Here is a 22,047-nt window from a genome sequence, read left to right on the forward strand (position 1 = left end):
AGTTGTTCAGGGCACATAGCTAAAAGCTTCACGGTTGTTTTTTTTGTTCTTCGTTTTGTCCGCGTCATTTTAAAATAGAGTTAAAAATGTACGCTTACCATGCTGCACTTTGGTCCAGTCCTTCAGTCAGCCGTGACACTTTCGCTTCCGCTGCTAAGCACTTTTGTCCCGCAACGGCATGAGAAGTAGCTACCTAGTGTAGCCAGCATCAGGGTGACAGTCACAGTAAGCACACACATACAGGCAACAGTACACCCATAATTAGTACTTTTAATAAAAATTATAGTTTGTCAGTTTTATTCACTGAAAATTATTTGTAGCAGTGAAATACAATTTGCGCTCATCTTCTGGCTTCAAAACTGAAGTCCAAACACTTGCGGTATGGTAGTTGCATGGTAAGAAACTAAAAACAACACTGCTCAGTCAAAACCGTCTAACCAATAAGAGAGAGCTGATGTTACACCCATCGCTGTTGATCCACCCACTTTTTTCGCCACAGCCACAATCAGAGACACACCAAGTATGCAGTTTCCCATACTTCCTAGAACTGTTATAGCAGTTAGCATTAGCGTTGCAAGACGCCAGTCATCTCAACCGACGTTCGGCACCTTTTTCAACTGCATCCCGAGTAGAAACAACCTGGTGACTACAACGTTCGTAACAAGAACTTGTTGGGCAAAGGTGCTTACAGACTGCGTGTGCCAGTACTCAACTTTCTTGCCGATGTGTTTGAGACACTCAAACCAATGTTTCAGCCTCACTCCCTTGGCATTTATGCCCAGTTCAACTCTGCCTGTGAGAGAGGGAGGGAGAAGGTGGAAGGGAGAGAGAGACAGACAGAGAGAGAGAGATAAAAAGAGAAACAGAGGGAGAGGAAGAAGGAGAGAAGAGAAAGAGAAAGGAAATCTTTAGTCAGGTAGGTGAGTCATCAAGAAAAACATATATTTTACATGAACAACTAGGCGACAGACATTCAGACAGACAGACAGACCCAAAGAGAATCATTACATTACATTACATTTAAGTCATTTAGCAGACGCTCTTATCCAGAGCGACTTACAAATTGGTGCATTCACCTTATGACATCCAGTGGGACAGTCACTTAACAATAGTGCAGCTAAAACTTAGGGGGGGGGGGGTGAGAGGGATTACTTATCCTATCCTAGGTATTCCTTAAAGAGGTGGGGTTTCAGGTGTCTCCGGAAGGTGGTGATTGACTCCGCTGTCCTGGCGTCGTGAGGGAGTTTGTTCCACCATTGGGGGGCCAGGGCAGCGAACAGTTTTGACTGGGCTGAGCGGGAGCTGTACTTCCTCAGTGGTAGGGAGGCGAGCAGGCCAGAGGTGGATGAACGCAGTGCCCTTGTTTGGGTGTAGGGCCTGATCAGAGCCTGGAGGTACTGAGGTGCCGTTCCCCTCACAGCTCCGTAGGCAAGCACCATGGTCTTGTAGCGGATGCGAGCTTCAACTGGAAGCCAGTGGAGAGAACGGAGGAGCGGGGTGACGTGAGAGAACTTGGGAAGGTTGAACACCAGACGGGCTGCGGCGTTCTGGATGAGTTGAAGGGGTTTAATGGCACAGGCAGGGAGCCCAGCCAACAGCGAGTTGCAGTAATCCAGACGGGAGATGACAAGTGCCTGGATTAGGACCTGCGCCGCTTCCTGTGTGAGGCAGGGTCGTACTCTGCGGATGTTGTAGAGCATGAACCTACAGGAACGGGCCACCGCCTTGATGTTGGTTGAGAACGACAGGGTGTTGTCCAGGATCACGCCAAGGTTCTTGGCGCTCTGGGAGGAGGACACAATGGAGTTGTCAACCGTGATGGCGAGATCATGGAACGGGCAGTCCTTCCCCGGGAGGAAGAGCAGCTCCGTCTTGCCGAGGTTCAGCTTGAGGTGGTGATCCGTCATCCACACTGATATGTCTGCCAGACATGCAGAGATGCGATTCGCCACCTGGTCATCAGAAGGGGAAAGGAGAAGATTAATTGTGTGTCGTCTGCATAGCAATGATAAGAGAGACCATGTGAGGTTATGACAGAGCCAAGAGACTTGGTGTATAGCGAGAATAGGAGAGGGCCAAGAACAGAGCCCTGGGGGACACCAGTGGTGAGAGCGCGTGGTGAGGAGACAGATTCTCGCCACGCCACCTGGTAGGAGCGACCTGTCAGGTAGGACGCAATCCAAGCGTGGGCCGCGCCGGAGATGCCCAACTCGGAGAGGGTGGAGAGGAGGATCTGATGGTTCACAGTATCGAAGGCAGCCGACAGATCTAGAAGGATGAGAGCAGAGGAGAGAGAGTTAGCTTTAGCAGTGCGGAGCGCCTCCGTGATACAGAGGAGAGCAGTCTCAGTTGAATGACTAGTCTTGAAACCTGACTGATTTGGATCAAGAAGGTCATTCAGAGAGAGATAGCGGGAGAGCTGGCCAAGGACGGCACGTTCAAGAGTTTTGGAGAGAAAAGAAAGAAGGGATACTGGTCTGTAATTGTTGACATCGGAGGGATCGAGTGTAGGTTTTTTCAGAAGGGGTGCAACTCTCGCTCTCTTGAAGACGGAAGGGACGTAGCCAGCGGTCAGGGATGAGTTGATGAGCGAGGTGAGGTAAGGGAGAAGGTCTCCGGAAATGGTCTGGAGAAGAGAGGAGGGGATAGGGTCAAGCGGGCAGGTTGTTGGGCGGCCGGCCGTCACAAGACGCGAGATTTCATCTGGAGAGAGAGGGGAGAAAGAGGTCAGAGCACAGGGTAGGGCAGTGTGAGCAGAACCAGCGGATGTCGTCGACCTTCTTTTCAAAATGGTTGACGAAGTCATCTGCAGAGAGGGAGGAGGGGGGGCGGAGGATTCAGGAGGGAGGAGAAGGTGGCAAAGAGCTTCCTAGGGTTAGAGGCAGATGCTTGGAATTTAGCGTGGTAGAAAGTGGCTTTAGCAGCAGAGACAGAGGAGGAAAATGTAGAGAGGAGGGAGTGAAAGGATGCCAGGTCCGCAGGGAGGCGAGTTTTCCTCCATTTCCGCTCGGCTGCCCGGAGCCCTGTTCTGTGAGCTCGCAATGAGTCATCGAGCCACGGAGCGGGAGGGGAGGACCGAGCCGGCCTGGAGGATAGGGGACATAGAGAGTCAAGGGATGCAGAGAGGGAGGAGAGGAGGGTTGAGGAGGCAGAATCAGGAGATAGGTGGGAGAAGGTTTGAGCGGAGGGAAGAGATGATAGGATGGAAGAGGAGAGAGTAGCGGGGGAGAGAGAGCGAAGGTTGGGACGGCGCGATACCATCCGAGTAGGGGCAGTGTGGGAGGTGTTGGATGAGAGCGAGAGGGAAAAGGATACAAGGCAGTGGTCGGAGACTTGGAGGGGAGTTGCAATGAGGTTAGTGGAGGAACAGCATCTAGTAAAGATGAGGTCGAGCGTATTGCCTGCCTTGTGAGTAGGGGGGGAAGGTGAGAGGGTGAGGTCAAAAGAGGAGAGGAGTGGAAAGAAGGAGGCAGAGAGGAAAGAGTCAAAGGTAGACGTGGGGAGGTTAAAGTCGCCCAGAACTGTGAGAGGTGAGCCGTCCTCAGGAATCACACAGAGAGACGGGAGACACACGGGAGAGAGAACAGCAAGAAAAAGGAGAGAGAGAAATACAGAGTCATCACTGGGGGGGTAGATGTTTTCCTGGCTGTGATTGCATAGTTGATGGAGTGTGAAGTTTTTAACACAGTATTTAACAGACACCGGCGTTCACAACCCCTCAAACACACTCAATAGATCATGTGTGGCCCCACTAAGCCTTGGTATTAAACTCAGATACAGTGAGAGGTATGGGGCAGGTTAATACTGTTCTCTTACATAACTCACACTCCCTCGGAACCAGACATACACACATCAACACACAGTCCTCACAAGTACAGTAACACAAACACACACAGATCCCACTGGGCACAGACGTTAATTCAACATCTATTCCACGTTGCTTCAATGTAATTTCATTGAAATAATGTGGAAACAACGTTGACTCAACCAGCGTGTGCCCAGCAGGATGTGTGTAATTGTATGTGCGCAAAAACACCTCGCGCCCAAGTTTCCGAGAGCAAGTGTGTTTGGATAGTCGTCTCACGTACCTTCCTAATGACCCCTTCTCACTCTTGCCACCAACAAACACAGACACACACACAGTGGTACACACATTTGACCTGTTTTCCTAGGCCACTCACGTACCGCCTAATGACCTTCCAATCCCCCCTCTCCCTTTGCTGACCCCCCCCCACACACACACACACACACAAACAAACAGATCGATACCATGTTCCCTGAGCCCGGAGGGGTGTGGGTGACAAATGGAGGGCGATTGTGTGACCCGGCGTGATGGATGAGGGAGAACCTGATGGGGGCTGTTCCACTCCCTTTCTCTTTTCCTCCTCTTCTATTCCTCCCCTTCTCCTCCTTCCTCCACACCTCTGTCTTTGTGCAAAATGAGAGGTCCAGTCCACCCATCAATTGCTCTTACAAATCAGGGGGGACACTGCTACTCTCTCTCCGTCTCTCCTCCTCTCTCTCTCTCTCTGCCTTCCATAATTACTCTATTTCTTTTTCATTTTTCTGTCCCTGGCTTCTCATCTTCTTCCTCCATCATTCTTCCTGGCCTTTACAGAGAGTATTTGACAGCACATTTGCTTCTCCCTCTGCTCTATCCGTATTTTTCCTCTCGGTCACTCCCCCCTTTCTCATCTCCATCTTCCTCCCTTCTCGCTCTGTCTCTCCCAGTATTACAGTCATTTTCCACAGTGCTAACAGATCTAGGCCATCGTGTATGTTGGCCATTACACCATAACGATAACAGTCATGGGAGAGGTTAGCCAGAGCAGTGTGTTAGAGCCTTTGTCCCCTTTTCTTCTGGCACGGGTAATAACTCACAAATGTTATGTCCCCAGCTTGAGAGAGAGAAAGAGAGGGAGAGAGCAAGGGAGAGAGAGCGAGGGCACTAGAGAGACAGTCGGAAAGAGAGAGAGAGACAGCCTGTTACAGGGAACCTCCAGAATGGAGTAAAACGCATTGATCTCAAGGCCTTCCAGCACCCTGGGAGACCATCCATTCTGCCCCAGCTGCCTCCCCACCGGTTCTCCCTGCCTCACAAAGCAGTTTGAATCTGACGTGTCACCCCGTTGAGGGATTGAGGACAACTTTCTGTCGCTCTCGTTTTCATTTCCCAATGCTCTTGCTTCCTCCCCCTCTTTTCTGCTCATTTTCATTTCATTCCCCTTTTCAGTTCTTCCATCCTTTCACTATTTATTCTCCTCCTTTCACTCCCTCCCTCTCTTTTTCCTATGACGTCATCGCTCCCTCCCTCTCTTTTACCTACGATGTCATCGCTCCCTCCCTCTCTTTTACCTACGATGTCATCGCTCCCTCCCTCTCTTTTACCTATGACGTCATCGCTCCTTCCCTCTCTTTTACCTATGACGTCTTCGCTCCCTCCCTCTAGTTTACCTATGACGTCATCGCTCCTTCCCTCTCTTTTACCCATGACGTCATCGCTCCTTCCCTCTCTTTTACCTATGACGTCATCGCTCCCTCCCTCTCTTTTACCTATGACGTCTTCGCTCCCTCCCTCTAGTTTACCTATGACGTCATCGCTCCCTCGCCCTCTCTTTTACCTATGACGTCATCACTCCCTCCCTCTCTTTTACCTATGACGTCATCGCTCCTTCCCTCTCTTTTACCTATGACGTCTTCGCTCCCTCCCTCTAGTTTACTTATGACGTCATCACTCCCTCGCCCTCTCTTTTACCTATGACGTCTTCGCTCCCTCCCTCTCTTTTACCTATGACGTCATCGCTCCCTCCCTCTCTTTTATCTATGACGTCTTCGCTCCCTCCCTCTAGTTTACCTATGACGTCATCGCTCCCTCCCTCTCTTTTACCTATGACGTCTTCGCTCCCTCCCTCTCTTTTACACATGACTTCATCGCTCCTTCCCTCTCTTTTACCTATTACGTCATCTCTCCTTTCCTCTCTTTTACCTATGACGTCTTCACTCCCTCCCTCTCTTTTACCTATGACGTCTTCGCTCCCTCCCTCTCTTTTACCTATGACGTCATCGCTCCTTCCCTCTCTTTTACCCATGACATCATCGCTCCCTCCCTCTCTTTTACCTATGATGTCATCGCTCCTTCCCTCTCTTTTACCTATGACGTCATCGCTCCCTCCCTCTCTTTTACCTATGACGTCATCACTCCCTCCCTCTCTTTTACCTATGACGTCTTCGCTCCCTCCCTCTAGTTTACCTATGACGTCATCACTCCCTCGCCCTCTCTTTTACCTATGACGTCTTCGCTCCCTCCCTCTCTTTTACCTATGACGTCATCGCTCCCTCCCTCTCTTTTATCTATGACGTCTTCGCTCCCTCCCTCTAGTTTACCTATGACGTCATCGCTCCCTCCCTCTCTTTTACCTATGACGTATTCGCTCCCTCCCTCTCTTTTACACATGACGTCATCGCTCCTTCCCTCTCTTTTACCTATGACGTCATCTCTCCTTCCCTCTCTTTTACCTATGACGTCTTCACTCCCTCCCTCTCTTTTACCTATGACGTCTTCGCTCCCTCCCTCTCTTTTACCTATGACGTCATCGCTCCTTCCCTCTCTTTTACCCATGACGTCATCGCTCCCTCCCTCTCTTTTACCTATGATGTCATCGCTCCTTCCCTCTCTTTTACCTATGACGTCATCGCTCCCTCCCTCTCTTTTACCTATGACGTCTTCGCTCCCTCCCTCTAGTTTACCTATGACCTCATCGCTCCCTCGCCCTCTGTTTTACCTATGACGTCATCACTCCCTCCCTCTAGTTTACCTATGACGTCATCGCTCCTTCCCTCTCTTTTACCTATGACGTCTTCGCTCCCTCCATCTATTTTACCTATGACGTCATCGCTCCTTCCCTCTCTTTTACCTATGACGTCTTCGCTCCCTCCCTCTAGTTTACCTATGAGGTCATCACTCCCTCGCCCTCTCTTTTACCTATGAAGTCTTCGCTCCCTCCCTCTAGTTTACCTATGACGTCATCACTCGCTCGCCCTCTCTTTTACCTATGACGTCTTCGCTCCCTCCCTCTCTTTTACCTATGACGTCTTTGCTCATCACACTGCCGCCCGCGTTGCTTTCCTCCTCGCACCCACAAATTCTATTACATTATTTTCTGTAGATATATTTCTCTCTCTCTAACTCTCCTCCTTTCCCTCACTTCCCCTTGAGACTTACCTATGAAGTCGTTGCTCATCCCCAGATCATAGTCCCATACGGAGATCTCAAGGGTTTTCTTCACCAGCTGGTCGTGCGGAACTTCGTACACAAACTCCTGTAATGAACAGAGGTAGAGAGAGAGAAAGGTATTCATGTACTCACACTTAGCGGAATTTTATTCAGATTATGTTTAACATTGAATGTGAAACATGCATTGACTTAAATTCACGTTGATGGTATGGTAGGTAGTTAAGTAGTATTGAAGGAGATGGAAAATGTATTCAAATGATGGTACTGGAATCAAATTATGGATTTAAATGCATGGGAAAATATTCTAACACAAATGCATGAGAATGGGTAAGCTATAGCTCTCCATCACTTCCAAGGGCATAGAATTCAACTTCAACAAACAACATTAATATGATATATTATATGTCTTGCACATCTGGTTGCCAAATGTGAGTCAGAGAAATGGGTTGCCAGGTACAGATGTAGGATCTACATTTGATCACCATTTTGTTGCTGAGGATTTTCCTACAAACTTGTAGTGTATTTGAGTTTAAAAAATGCTTCTAACGTTTGTGATTTCCACTTTGCTCGGAGTGGGTGGAAGTACCTCATTAAACTCGGTATTGAGAATTTTCTTCTTCATTGTGGTTTTGAACTTGGACTTTTTCCCCATATCAGGCTGCAGCACACAGAGAGAGAGGGGGAGAAAAGAGCGAGGGAGATATAGAGAGAAAGGGAAGGAGGGGATGAGAGTGTGAAAGAGAATGAGGCATAGTAAGAGAGTTACTGTGCCACCAGAGATTCTGGGTTCGAGCCCAGGCTCTGTCTCAGCCAATTGGTAGGCCCAAGGGGCGCCACACAATTGGCCCAGCGTCATCCGGCTTAGGGAGGGTTTGGCCGTGAGGGAGGGTTACACACTAGCAACTCCTGTGGCGGGCCGGGCTCAGTGCACGCTGACCAAGTCGCCAGGTTTTCAGTGTTTCCTCCGACACATTGGTGTGGCTGGCTTCCGGGATGTGTCTATTAGCAGTGCGGCTTGGTTGGGTTGTGTTTTGGAGGACGCGTGGCTCTCGACCGTGCCCTCTTGCTGCGATGAGACAAAACTGGGATAATTTAAAAAAAAATTAAAAATAAATTTTAAAAAAGTGGTAGAAATAACAAACAAATAACGTTGCTAACTCATAAACACAAATGAGTTGTATTATCTGAAGCTCTGAGATAAACTGGAAACATTAAAAGCAACTCTAAATAGCTACTTTAGCCCTGTTATGTCTACATTGTTTAGTTGCACTGCTCCGCTAACTAACGTCTAGCAAATTATATGAGTAATAAACTTGCTGAGGTAAACACAAAAAGCCATTTTCCTGGAGAATGATTAAACACACTCTTGGTCTGAAAAGCATGCTAAATGGAGAATATCTGTTAAATGCTTTTTTAGTCCTGGGTCCGTTGCCTCTACAAAGAGTAGGATTGCTGTTCGGCTTTAGCTTTTAGATCATACTGAATATGATCATATGGACAGGGCAGACCTGTCGCTAGATCAGCAGTTCTACTCTAAGACACTTTTTGAATTCGGTCCCAGGAGTGTAGGCGTAAATCTGGTTCTGGGAAAACTGGCCCATTTTGAATTGTAATATTAATCCCTGTTTTTTTAGGACAAATGCTAATGTAACACAGACACCTCATGTACCTTACAGCCTCCACCTTCTTGTTTGGTTGTACATCTGTCTCTCGATTCAGCTTTTCTCTTCCTCCGTTGGGGTCCTGTATGGTGTACCTGGCTCCACCCTGGTCATCCCATGTCTCCCTGGCCAAAAACAACAAAGCTTTGCTGGGGCTAAGATCACCTGGAAATACAATGACTCCCTGGTTCCAGACTACCCAGAATCCTCAGAGCAACTCAAGCTCTCCCCGGGTGGCTTCTTTCTGGAAATCGCTCCTGTCAGTGTAGCCAACGAGGGGGAATATGAATGTGTGATCAAGCAGAATGATATGGGGTGGCAAAAAGTGAACATAATCCAGGTTGATAGTGAGGACACATATTGCCACCTCCTATTTTCATCACAACTGCGTGAGACGTGATGTAGGCCTTTCTTGAAATAGATACTCTCGGCTTGTGGTTTCTACACCCGACTTGAAAAAAAATGTACAAGTTAAAACTCAATCACCGTGTAAAGTGTGCCTACATTTTTATACTTAGGAATGAATCTTTGAGTCCATGTTGAGGAGAAAAAACAGGACGACAACTTGAGCAGAGGGTTTAGATCACAATGAGTAAGGCATTTAGTAGATTTAAACATACAGCCCCAGAATTTCACTCTGTTCATAGATTGCAATTGTTCAAACTGGTGAAATATAGGGCCATTTTATGTTGCAGTTTAGCAAACTGCAGGTCAGCAAACATTGCATTCATTTTGAGGTTGGCTCCAGAAGTCAACTCCACTGTTGTGCTGTCTTTCATCTTGGTGTCTATCCCCTCCAGTGTCCAGCAGCTACATTCTCAAGGTAAACGAAGGGTCCACTGTGAATTTACCTTGTGAACGCCCACCATCCAGCAATGACCAGGTCCATTGGTACAGATATGATAAAGTAATGAGGAACTGCACACGGAAGCAGTTGAATCCTGCAGACACTGGAGAAATGGAGGATGGTGACAGACGAGAATGGCTTTTTGGCCCCTTTGAAAAAGATGTGACAATAACACTTTATGCGGTCAAAATGGAGGATGCCGGCATGTACTACTGTGAGACAGCTGAGGAGGGCAGAGACCGCAGCAACTTGAATACCAATTGAGCTAATTGTGGAAGGTACATTTAGCTAACCTTCTATTATGCGCTCAAACTTTTGCCTATACAGTTGAAGTAGGAAGTTTACGTACACTCAATTAGTATTTTGTCACGTTCTGACCTTAGTTCCTTTGTTTTGGCTTTGTTTTAGTATGGTCGGGGCGTGAGTTGGGGTGGGCAGTCTGTTTGTTTTTCTATGTTGGTTTTTGAGTTTGGCCTAGTATGGTTCTCAATCAGAGGCAGGTGTCGTTAGTTGTCTCTGATTGAGAATCATAGCATTTTTCCACCTGTGTTTCGTGGGTGTTTGTTTTCTGTCTTTGTGTGTCTGCACCAGATAGAACTGTTTCGGTTGTTTTCGTTGTTGTTTTGTTATTCAGTGATCAGTTTTCATTAAATAAGATGAACATGTACCACGCTGCACATTGGTCCTCACCTCATTCCAACAACGATCGTTCCAGAAACACCCACCACCAAGGGACCAAGCAACGTGGTAATGGGCAGCAGCGATCGCAGGACTCCTGGACACGGGAGGAGATTCTGGACGGCAAGGGACCCTGGGCACAGGCTGGAGAATATCGCAGCCCCAAGGCTGAGCTGGAGGCAGCGAAAGCCGAGAGGCGGTGGTATGAGGAGGCAGCACGGCAGCGCGGTTGGAAGCCCGAGAGGCAGCCCCAAAAATGTATTGGGGGAGGCACACGGGGAGTGTGGCTAAGTCAGGTAGGAGACCTGAGCCAACTCCCCATGCTTACCGCGGACAGGCACCGTGTTATGCCGTGAGAAGCACAGTGTCCCCAGTGCGCGTGCATAGCCCGGTGCGGTACATATAGCCCAGTGCGCCTCGTATCGGCCGGGCTAGAGTGGGCATCGAGCCAGGTGCCATGAAACCGGCTCAGCACATCTCTCTCAGTGCGTCTCCTTGGGCCGCGGTACATGGCACCAGCCTTACTCATGGTGTCCCCGGTTCGCCAGCACAGCCCAGTGCGGGCTACGGGGAGCATTCAACCAGGTAAGGTTGGGCAGGCTTGGTGCTCGAGAGCTCCAGTGCGCCTTCACGATCCGGTCTATCCGGTGACACCTCCACGCACCAGCCCTCCGGTGGCAGCCCCCCGCACCAGGCTCTCTCTCCGTCTCCTTCGTCCAGGGTCTCCCGCCTGTCCGGCGCCGCCGGCGTCTCCCGCCTGTCCTGAGCCACCGGAGTCTCCCGCCTGTCCTGAGCCGCCGGAGTCTCCCACCTGTCCTGAGTCTGTCCTGAGCCAGTCTGTCCTGAGCTGCCAGAGCCGACAGTCTGTCCTGAGCTGCCAGAGCCGCCAGTCTGTCCTGAGCTGCCAGAGCCGCCAGTCTGTCCTGAGCTACCAGAGCCGCCAGTCAGCCAGGAGCTGCCAGAGCCATCAGTCAGCCAGGAGCTGCCAGAATCGCCCTTCACTCCAGTGCTGCCGGAGACTCCCGCTCATCCGGAGCTGCCGGAGTCTCCCGCTTGTCCGGAGCTGCCGGAGTCTCCCATCCGTCTGGTGCTGCCGGAGTCTCCCGTCCATTCGGGACCCGGGGCTAGGGTCCCCAGTCCGAGGTAGGCGGCTAGGGTCGCCGTTTTTAAGAGGCCACGGAGGTGGATAAAGAGGTGGAGAAAAACTATGGTGGGATCCACGTCCTGCGCCAGAGCCGCCACCGCGGACAGACGCCCACCCAGATCCTCCCCTACACGTTCAGGTTTTGCGGCCAGAGTCCTCACCTTTGGGGGGGGGGGGTACTGTCACGTTCTGACCTTAGTTCCTTTGTTTTGTCTTTGTTTTAGTATGGCCAGGGTGTGAGTTGGGGTGGGCAGTCTGTTTTTTTTCCTATGTTGGTTTTTGAGTTTGGCCTGGTATGGTTCTCAATCAGAGGCAGGTGTCGTTAGTTGTCTCTGATTGAGAATCATACTTAGGTAGCCTTTTTGCACCTGTGTTTCGTGGGTGTTTGTTTTCTGTCTTTGTGTGTCTGCACCAGATAGAACAGTTTCAGTTGTTTTCGTTGTTGTTTTGTTAATCAGTGTTCAGTTTTCATTAAATAAGATGAACTCGTACCACGCTGCGCATTGGTCCTCACCTTCTTCCACCGACGACGGCCGTTACATATTGTCTTTACATTGTTTAACTTGGGTCAGAGGTTTCAGGGAGCCTTTCACAAGCTTCCCACAATAAGTTGGGTGAATTTTGGCCCATTCCTCCTGACAGGGCTGGTTTAACTGAGTCAGGTTTTTAGGCCTCCTTGCTCGCACACGCTTTTTCAGTTCTGCTCACACATTTTCTAAAGGATTTGAGGTCAGGGTTTTGTGATGGCCACTCTAATACCTTGACTTTGTTGTCCTTCAGCCATTTTGTCACAACTTTGGAAGTATGCTTGGGGTCATTGTCCATCTGGAAGACCCATTTGCGACCAAGCATTAATTTCCTGACTGATGTCTTGAGATATTGCTTCAATATATCCACAGAATTTTCCTTTCTTATTATGCCATCTATTTTGTGAAGTGCACCAGTCCCTCCTGCGGCAAAGCACCCAGAAAAGATGATGCTGCCACCCCCGTTCTTCACGGTTGGGATGGTGTTCGTCGGCTGGCAAGCCTTCCCCTTTTTCCTCCAAACATAATGATGGTCATTATGGCCAAACAGTTCTACTTTTGTGTCATCAGACCAGAGTACATTTCTCCAAAAAGGACTAAATTTGTTCCCATGTGCAGTTGCAAACCGTAGTCTGTCATTTTTATGGCGGTTTTGGAGCAGTGGATTTTTCCTTGCTGAGCAGCCTTTCAGATTATGTCGACATAGGACTCGTTTTACTGTGGATATAGATACTTTTGTACCTGTTTCCTCCAGAATCTTCACAAGGTCCTTTGCTGTTGTTCTGGGATTGAATTGCACTTTTCTCACCAAAGTACGTTCATCTCTAGAACACAGAACACGTCTCCTTCCTGAGCGGTATGACGGCTGTGTGGTCCCATGGTGTTGTACTTGTGTCATGCAGGTGAAAGAGGACCCAAAAGCGACTTGGCGAAAACAGAGTCTTTAATCCAGTAAAGTAAATACAAACAAAAAACACAACTTTCACTCGAAATGACGAGGACAAACTGGAGACTCGATCTTGAACAGCAGGTGAACAGCAGGTTGCCTCGGGAAGGCACTTGAACCAGACAGACTCAGACACCTGCTCACCACGCAGCATCTGAGGAAAACACGACACGACAGGGCGATACACAAACACAGCACGGTGAATTCTAGACAAGGAACCGACAGGACAGGAACGGAACACAAAGGAAGAAATAGGGACTCTAATCAGGGAAAGGATCGGGAACAGGTGTGGGAAGACTAAATGATTGATTAGGGGAATAGGAACAGCTGGGAGCAGGAACGGAACGATAGAGAGAAGAGAGAGCGAGAGAGTGAGAGAGGGAGGGGAGAGAGAGGGATAGAAAGAGGGAAAGAACCTAATAAGACCAGCAGAGGGAAACGAATAGAATGGGAAGCACAGGGACAAGACAAGATAATAAATGACAAAACATGACAGTACCCCCCACTCACCGAGCGCCTCCTGGCGCACTCGAGGAGGAATCCTGGCGGCAACGGAGGAAATCATCAATGAGTGAACGGTCCAGCACGTCCCGAGACGGAACCCAACTCCTCTCCTCAGGACCGTAACCCTCCCAATCCACTAAGTATTGGTGACCCCGTCCCGAGAACGCATGTCCATGATCTTATGTACCTTGTAAATAGGTGCGCTCTCGACAAGGACGGGAGGGGGAGGGAAGACGAACGGGGTGCGAAGAAAGGGCTTAACACAGGAGACATGGAAGACAGGATGGACGCGACGAAGATGTCGCGGAAGAAGCAGTCGCACAGCGACAGGATTGACGACCTGGGAGACACGGAACGGACCAATGAACCGCGGAGTCAACTTACGAGAAGCTGTCGTAAGAGGAAGGTTGCGAGTGGAAAGCCACACTCTCTGGCCGCAACAATACCTTGGACTCTTAATCCTGCGTTTATTGGCGGCTCTCACAGTCTGTGCCCTGTAACGGCAAAGTGCAGACCTCACCCTCCTCCAGGTGCGCTCACAACGTTGGACAAACGCTTGAGCGGAGGGAACGCTGGACTCGGCAAGCTGGGATGAGAACAGAGGAGGCTGGTAACCCAGACTACTCTGAAACGGAGATAACCCGGTAGCAGACGAAGGAAGCGAATTGTGAGCGTATTCTGCCCAGGGGAGCTGTTCTGCCCAAGACGCAGGGTTTCTGAAAGAAAGGCTGCGTAGTATGCGGCCAATCGTCTGATTGGCCCTCTCTGCTTGCCCGTTAGACTGGGGATGAAACCCGGAAAAGAGACTGACGGACGCACCAATCAAACGACAGAACTCCCTCCAAAACTGTGACGTGAATTGCGGGCCTCTGTCTGAAACGGCGTCTAACGGGAGGCCATGAATTCTGAATACATTCTCGATAATGATTTGTGCCGTCTCCTTAGCGGAAGGAAGTTTAGCGAGGGGAATGAAATGTGCCGCCTTAGAGAACCTATCGACAACCGTAAGAATCACAGTCTTCCCCGCAGACAAAGGCAGACCGGTAATGAAGTCTAGGGCGATGTGAGACCATGGTCGAGAAGGAATGGGGAGCGGTCTGAGACGACCGGCAGGAGGAGAGTTACCCGACTTAGTCTGCGCGCAGTCCGAACAAGCAGCCACGAAACGGCGCGTGTCACGCTCCTGAGTCGGCCACCAAAAGCGCTGGCGAATAGACGCAAGAGTGCCTCGAACACCGGGATGACCAGCTAACTTGGCAGAGTGAGCCCACTGAAGAACAGCCAGACGAGTGGAAACAGGAACGAAAAGGAGGTTACTAGGACAAGCGCGCGGCGACGCAGTGTGCGTGAGTGCTTGCTTAACCTGTCTTTCAATTCCCCAGACTGTTAACCCGACAACACGCCCATAAGGAAGAATCCCCTCGGGATCAGTAGAAGCCACAGAAGAACTAAACAGACGGGATAAGGCATCAGGCTTGGTGTTCTTGCTACCCGGACGGTAAGAAATCACAAACTCGAAACGAGCGAAAAACAACGCCCAACGAGCTTGACGGGCATTAAGTCGTTTGGCAGAACGGATGTACTCAAGGTTCTTATGGTCTGTCCAAACGACAAAAGGAACGGTCGCCCCCTCCAACCACTGTCGCCATTCGCCTAGGGCTAAGCGGATGGCGAGCAGTTCACGGTTACCCACATCATAGTTGCGCTCAGATGGCGACAGGCGATGAGAAAAATAAGCGCAAGGATGAACCTTATCGTCAGACTGGAAGCGCTGGGATAGAATGGCTCCCACGCCTACCTCTGAAGCGTCAACCTCGACAATGAATTGTCTAGTGACGTCAGGAGTAACGAGGATAGGAGCGGACGTAAAACGTTCTTTTAGAAGATCAAAAGCTCCCTGGGCGGAACCGGACCACTTAAAACACGTCTTGACAGAAGTAAGAGCTGTGAGAGGGGCAGCAACTTGACCGAAATTACGAATGAAACGCCGATAGAAATTAGCGAAACCTAAAAAGCGCTGCAACTCGACACGTGACCTTGGAACGGGCCAATCACTGACAGCTTGGACCTTAGCGGAATCCATCTGAATGCCTTCAGCGGAAATAACGGAACCGAGAAAAGTAACGGAGGAGACATGAAAAGAGCACTTCTCAGACTTTACGTAGAGACAATTCTCTAAAAGGCGCTGTAGAACACGTCGAACGTGCTGAACATGAATCTCGAGTGACGGAGAAAAAATCAGGATATCGTCAAGATAGACAAAAACAAAGATGTTCAGCATGTCTCTCAGAACATCATTAACTAATGCCTGAAAAACAGCTGGCGCATTGGCGAGACCAAACGGCAGAACCCGGTACTCAAAATGCCCTAACGGAGTGTTAAACGCCGTTTTCCACTCGTCCCCCTCTCTGATGCGCACGAGATGGTAAGCGTTACGAAGGTCCAACTTAGTAAAGCACCTGGCTCCCTGCAGAATCTCGAAGGCTGATGACATAAGGGGAAGCGGATAACGATTCTTAACCGTTATGTCATTCAGCCCTCGATAATCCACGCAGGGGCGCAGAGTACCGTCCTTCTTCTTAACAAAAAGAACCCCGCCCCGGCCGGAGAGGAAGAAGGCACTATGGTACCGGCGTCAAGAGACACAGACAAATAATCCTCGAGAGCCTTACGTTCGGGAGCCGACAGAGAGTATAGTCTACCCCGAGGAGGAGTGGTCCCCGGAAGGAGATCAATACTACAATCATACGACCGGTGAGGAGGAAGGGAGTTGGCTCGGGACCGACTGAAGACCGTGCGCAGATCATGATATTCCTCCGGCACTCCTGTCAAATCGCCAGGTTCCTCCTGAGAAGTAGGGACAGAAGAAACGGGAGGGATGGCAGACATTAAACACTTCACATGACAAGAAACGTTCCAGGATAGGATAGAATTACTAGACCAATTAATAGAAGGATTATGACATACTAGCCAGGGATGACCCAAAACAACAGGTGTAAACGGTGAACGAAAAATCAAAAAAGAAATAGTCTCACTGTGGTTACCAGATACTGTGAGGGTTAAAGGTAGTGTCTCAAATCTGATACTGGGAAGATGACTACCATCTAAGGCGAACATGGGCGTAGGCTTCTCTAACTCTCTGAAAGGAATGTCATGTTTCCGAACCCATGCTTCGTCCATGAAACAACCCTCAGCCCCAGAGTCTATCAAGGCACTACATGTAGCACCCGAACCGGTCCAGCGTAGATGGACCGACAAAGTAGTACAGGATCTTGATGGAGAGACTTGAGTAGTTGCGCTCACCTGTAGCCCTCCGCTTACAGATGAGCTCTGGCTTTTACTGGACATGAATTAACAAAATGTCCAGCAACTCCGCAATAGAGGCACAGGCGGTTGGTGATCCTCCGTTCCCTCTCCTTAGTCGAGATGCGAATCCCTCCCAGCTGCATGGGCTCAGACTCTGAGCCAGAGGAGGGAGATGGTTGCGATGCGGAGCAGGGAAACACCGTTGATGCGAGCTCTCTTCCACGAGCCCGGTGACGAAGATCTACCCGTCGTTCTATGCGGATGGCGAGAGCAATCAAAGAGTCCACATCTGAAGGAACCTCCCGGGAGAGAATCTCATCCTTAACCACTGCGTGGAGTCCCTCCAGAAAACGAGCGAGCAGCGCCGGCTCGTTCCACTCACTAGAGGCAGCAAGAGTGCGAAACTCAATAGAATAATCCGTTATGGACCGTTCACCTTGGCATAAGGAAGCCAGGGCCCTAGAAGCCTCCCTACCAAAAACTGAACGGTCAAAAACCCGAATCATCTCCTCTTTAAAGTTCTGGAACTTGTTAGAGCAATCAGCCCTTGCCTCCCAGATAGCTGTGCCCCATTCTCGAGCCCGGCCAGTAAGGAGTGAAATGACGTAAGCAACCCGAGCTCTCTCTCTAGAGTATGTGTTGGGTTGGAGAGAGAACACAATCTCACACTGCGTGAGAAAGGAGCGGCACTCAGTGGGCTGCCCGGAGTAGCAAGGTGGGTTATTAACCCTAGGTTCTGGAGGCTCGGCAGGCCAGGAAGTAACAGGTGGCACGAGACGTAGACTCTGGAACTGTCCAGAGAGGTCGGAAACCTGAGCGGCCAGGTTCTCCACGGCATGGCGAGCAGCAGACAATTCCTGCTCGTGTCTGCCGAGCATGGCTCCTTGGATCTCGACGGCAGTGTAACGAGCGTCTGAAGTCGCTGGGTCCATTCCTTGGTCGGTTCCTTCTGTCATGCAGGTGAAAGAGGACCCAAAAGCGACTTGGCGAAAACAGAGTCTTTAATCCAGTAAAGTAAATACAAACAAAAAACACAACTTTCACTCGAAATGACGAGGACAAACTGGAGACTCGATCTTGAACAGCAGGTGAACAGCAGGTTGCCTCGGGAAGGCACTTGAACCAGACAGACTCAGACACCTGCTCACCACGCAGCATCTGAGGAAAACACGATACGACAGGGCGATACACAAACACAGCACGGTGAATTCTAGACAAGGAACCGACAGGACAGGAACGGAACACAAAGGAAGAAATAGGGACTCTAATCAGGGGAAAGGATCGGGAACAGGTGTGGGAAGACTAAATGATTGATTAGGGGAATAGGAACAGCTGGGAGCAGGAACGGAACGATAGAGAGAAGAGAGAGCGAGAGAGTGAGAGAGGGAGGGGGAGAGAGAGGGATAGAAAGAGGGAAAGAACCTAATAAGACCAGCAGAGGGAAACGAATAGAATGGGAAGCACAGGGACAAGACAAGATAATAAATGACAAAACATGACAACTTGAATACTATTGTTTGTACTGATGAACGTGGTACCTTCAGGCGTTTGGAAATTGCTCCCAAGGATGAACCAGACTAGTCGAGGTCTACAATTGTTTTGTTGTTGCTGATTTCTTTTGATTTCCCCATGATGTCAAGCAAAGAGGAACTGAGTTTGAAGGTAGGCCTTGAAATACATCCACAGGTACACCTCCAATTGACTCAAATGATATACATTTCCTATCAGAAGCTACTAAAGCCATGACATAATTTTCTGTAATTTTCCAAGCTGTTTAAAGGCACAGTCAACTTAGTGTATGTAAACCTCTGACCCACTGGAATTGTGATGCAGTGAATTATAAGTGAAATAATCTGTCTGTAAACAATTGTTGGAAAAATGTATTGTGTCATGCACAAAGTAGATGTCGTAACCGACTTGACAAAACTATAGTTTGTTAACAAAAAATTTGTGGAGTGGTTGAAAAGCCAATCACAGCCCATGAAAAACCTGCTCTTCTCTCCAATCAGTATCAGCGTGGTGTTAACCCACTTGTTACTAGGGAAGAGAGGGTGAGGTTTCTTTAAAAGGGAACATGTGGAGGGGTTGTCAAAGTGCACTCATACTCTAGATCTCTCGTTTTTTTTTAAAATAAAGCAACATCTTCTTGATATTAACTCTTACTGTGTTAATTATTTGATGAACTTCGGATGTTTTCACTCACGAGACTCCCAGGTAGATAGCCAAAGTTCATTTTTTCCCCAAAATATTATTTTTGTAGGCGAAATAGCTCCATTTGTTCTTCACGCCTGGAAATTGCAGTCACGAAAACGGTGACAAATATTCCAAATTAGCTCCATAATATCGACAGAAACATGACAAACGTTGTTTATAATCAATCCTCAAGGTGTTTTTCTAATATCTATTGGATAATATATTCGTCAGGACAATTCATTTTTCAGTAGGACCGATTGGAGTAATGGCTACCTCTGTATTTTACGCGAGAGTCACCCTGGGAGCCATCATGTGACCACTTACGCAATGTAGCCGCCTACCGCTATTCTTCAACATAAATGTGTAAAACTATGTCACAATGCTGTAGACACCTTGGGGAATACGTAGAAAGCGTAAGCTGGTTGATAGGGCATTCACAGCTCAATAGGGACTCATTGGAACGCAGCGCTTTCAAAATATGGGGCACTTCCGGATTGGATTTTTCTCAGGCTTTCGCCTGCAACATCAGTTCTGTTATACTCACAGACAATATCTTTACAGCTGTCAATTCTTGTCCTGACAAAATACCCCATTTAAAACGGGAACGTTAAAAAAATAAAAATAAATACTGCCCCTAGAGTCGCAACAGGTTTTAATGATTGACTCATGGGAAGCCTAGTATAATACATACTGTATCATTCTCTCTCTCTCTCTCTCTCTCTCTCTCTCTCTCTCTCTCTCTCTCTCTCTCTCTCTCTCTCTCTCTCTCTCTCTCTCCCTCTCTCTCGGTCTCTCTCTCTCTCGGTCTCTCTCTCGGTCTCTCTCTCTCGGTCTCTCTCTCTCTCTTGGTCTCTCTCTCTCTTGGTCTCTCTCTCTCTCTGAAGCTTCATCAGGACACACTGAAGATGCGCTCTCAGATCTATTACAACCCCAGTACTACCAGAGCACAATTAGTACTCATGATAAATATAATTTATTCTCCAGCTATAATTTCGAATTCTCGTCGTATATTGTCAATTTAATCATGAGTCGCAGACACCCATTAACTCAGTGTCTGTCTGTCCATCTCTCTAACATTCCCTCTCTCTCCCACCTCAGACAAGAAGTTGAGTGAGTCCAATCCATGCAATTCTACGATGCGGATCCAGTCAAATTGACCAATAGTAGTGAGGTAAACGTGGAAATGATCAACAGTTGGGTGGCGAAGCAGACAAATAATAAAATAAAAGAGCTGGTCAACTCTGTTCCCGCCCACACCGAACTGGTACTCCTCAATGCTGTGTATTTCAATGGTCAGTATTGTGTGTGTGTGTGTGTGTGTGTGTGTGTGTGTGTGTGTGTGTGTGTGTGTGTGTGTGTGTGTGTGTGTGTGTGTGTGTGTGTGTGTGTGTGTGTGTGTGTGTGTGTGTGTGTGTGTGTGTGTGTTCAAAGTAAGCTCTTGGTAAGCACCGATGCACTATCTATCTGATAGACTTCATCCTATTTTAGCGGATATGGAGGTGGTGGATTAACTTCTTTGCGCACCCATCCCGTTAGCGGGATCATTTTCGTCAACATCTGTTGAATTGCAGAGCTCCAAATTTAATATAAATTACTACAAATATTAAATTTTCATGAAATCACAAGTGCAATATAGAAAAACACAGCTTAGCTTGTTGTTAATCCACCTGGCGGTGTCAGATTTAAAAAATGCTTTACAGCGAAATCAAACCAAGTGTTGACAAAGGACATCTCTCTCAGCAGACAAAACATTACAAACAGCTAGCAGCAAAGTAGATTGGTCACGAAAACAGAAAAGCAATAAAATGAATCGCTTACCTTTGATGATCTTCAGATGTTTGCACTCACGAGACTTCCAGTTACACAATAAATGTTCCTTTTGTTCGATAAAGATTATTTTTATATCCAAAAACCTCCTTTTGGTTCGTGCTTTTTCAGTAATCCACAGGCTCGAGCGGTAATGACGGGGCAGACAAATTCCAAAAGTATCCTTAAAGTTCGTAGAAACATGTCAAAGTTTTTTAGAATCAATCCTCAGGTTGTTTTTACAATAAATAATCGATAATATTTCAACCAGATGGTAGCTTTTTCAATAGGAGAGAGAGAGAGAAAATGTCTGCTCCAAGCTGTTGGCGCATGCAAAACTCTAGGGACACACAGCCATCCACTGACGCGATGTGATCACTCTCGCTCATTTTTCAGAATAAAAGGCTGAAACTATGTCTAAAGACTGTTCAAACCATGTGGAAGCCATAGAGAAAGGAATTTGGTTGATATCCCTTTAAATGGAGGGAAGGCATGCAATGGATCAGAGAGGTTTCAAAATAAGAGGTACTTCCTAGTTGGATTTTACGCAGGTTTTCGCCTGCAATATCAGTTCTGTTATACTCACAGACAATATTTTGACAGTTTAGGAAACTTTGGAGTATTTTCTATTCTAATCTGGCAATTATATGCATATTCTAGCTTCTGGGCCTGAGAAATAGGCAGTTTCATTTGGGGACGTTTTTCATCCAAACATCAAAATACTACCCTCTACACTCAGGTTAAAAACATATTTGTTTGAGGTCAATGGAAGATGAAATTTGATGCAAAATCCAAGAAGTTTCCATTTGTGAAACTCAATGGTGATACTGTGTTGGTGCCTGTCCTCTACAGTGCCAAATACAAATTGGCTATGCAATACGTCCCAGCACTGATGGCACAGGTAACCATTTTGATTACACACACCCACACCTACATGCATAGATACACTATAGGCAGTCACACACACAATCTACATAACGTTCTGACCTTGTCGTCACCCATAGGTGGCGTTGTTCCCTCTCTGGTGAAAGTAGCCTGTTCATCCTGCTCCTGTCATGTTTTGTCTTAGATTGTCTTGTCATTTTGCTTTTCCCTCTGTTCATTTTCCCCCTGCTGGTCTTTTTAGGTTCGTTCCCCTTTTTCTCTCTCCCTTCCTCTCTCTCTTCTCTCTATCGTTCCGTTCCTGCTCCCAGCTGTTCCT

At 48.3% G+C, this 22,047-nt stretch overlaps 2 protein-coding genes across 2 annotated transcripts in view; one reads left to right on the top strand and one right to left on the bottom strand.

Annotated features, from left to right (window-relative positions):
* On the bottom strand, window positions 1-10,030 carry LOC124012740 (double C2-like domain-containing protein beta). Its single transcript, XM_046326656.1, has 4 exons — window positions 8,904-10,030; window positions 7,821-7,892; window positions 7,223-7,319; window positions 1-793 (listed from the first exon to the last, which is right to left on the bottom strand). Exons 2-4 carry the CDS (start codon window positions 7,884-7,886, stop codon window positions 591-593), a joined length of 366 nt encoding a protein of 121 aa, XP_046182612.1. The 5' UTR covers window positions 7,887-7,892; window positions 8,904-10,030; the 3' UTR covers window positions 1-590.
* The window catches only part of LOC124013323 (plasma protease C1 inhibitor-like), a 22,447-nt gene continuing 8,377 nt past the window's right edge, over window positions 7,978-22,047 (top strand). Inside the window, exons 1-5 of the mRNA XM_046327594.1 lie at window positions 7,978-8,051; window positions 8,911-9,242; window positions 9,696-9,863; window positions 20,156-20,332; window positions 21,608-21,747. Of these exons, the coding sequence (XP_046183550.1) occupies window positions 7,978-8,051; window positions 8,911-9,242; window positions 9,696-9,863; window positions 20,156-20,332; window positions 21,608-21,747 (891 nt within the window). The remainder of the gene's footprint in view (window positions 8,052-8,910; window positions 9,243-9,695; window positions 9,864-20,155; window positions 20,333-21,607; window positions 21,748-22,047) is intronic.

This window comes from Oncorhynchus gorbuscha, linkage group LG24 (assembly GCF_021184085.1).
Source record: "Oncorhynchus gorbuscha isolate QuinsamMale2020 ecotype Even-year linkage group LG24, OgorEven_v1.0, whole genome shotgun sequence".
Classification (NCBI taxonomy): Eukaryota; Metazoa; Chordata; class Actinopteri; order Salmoniformes; family Salmonidae; genus Oncorhynchus; species Oncorhynchus gorbuscha.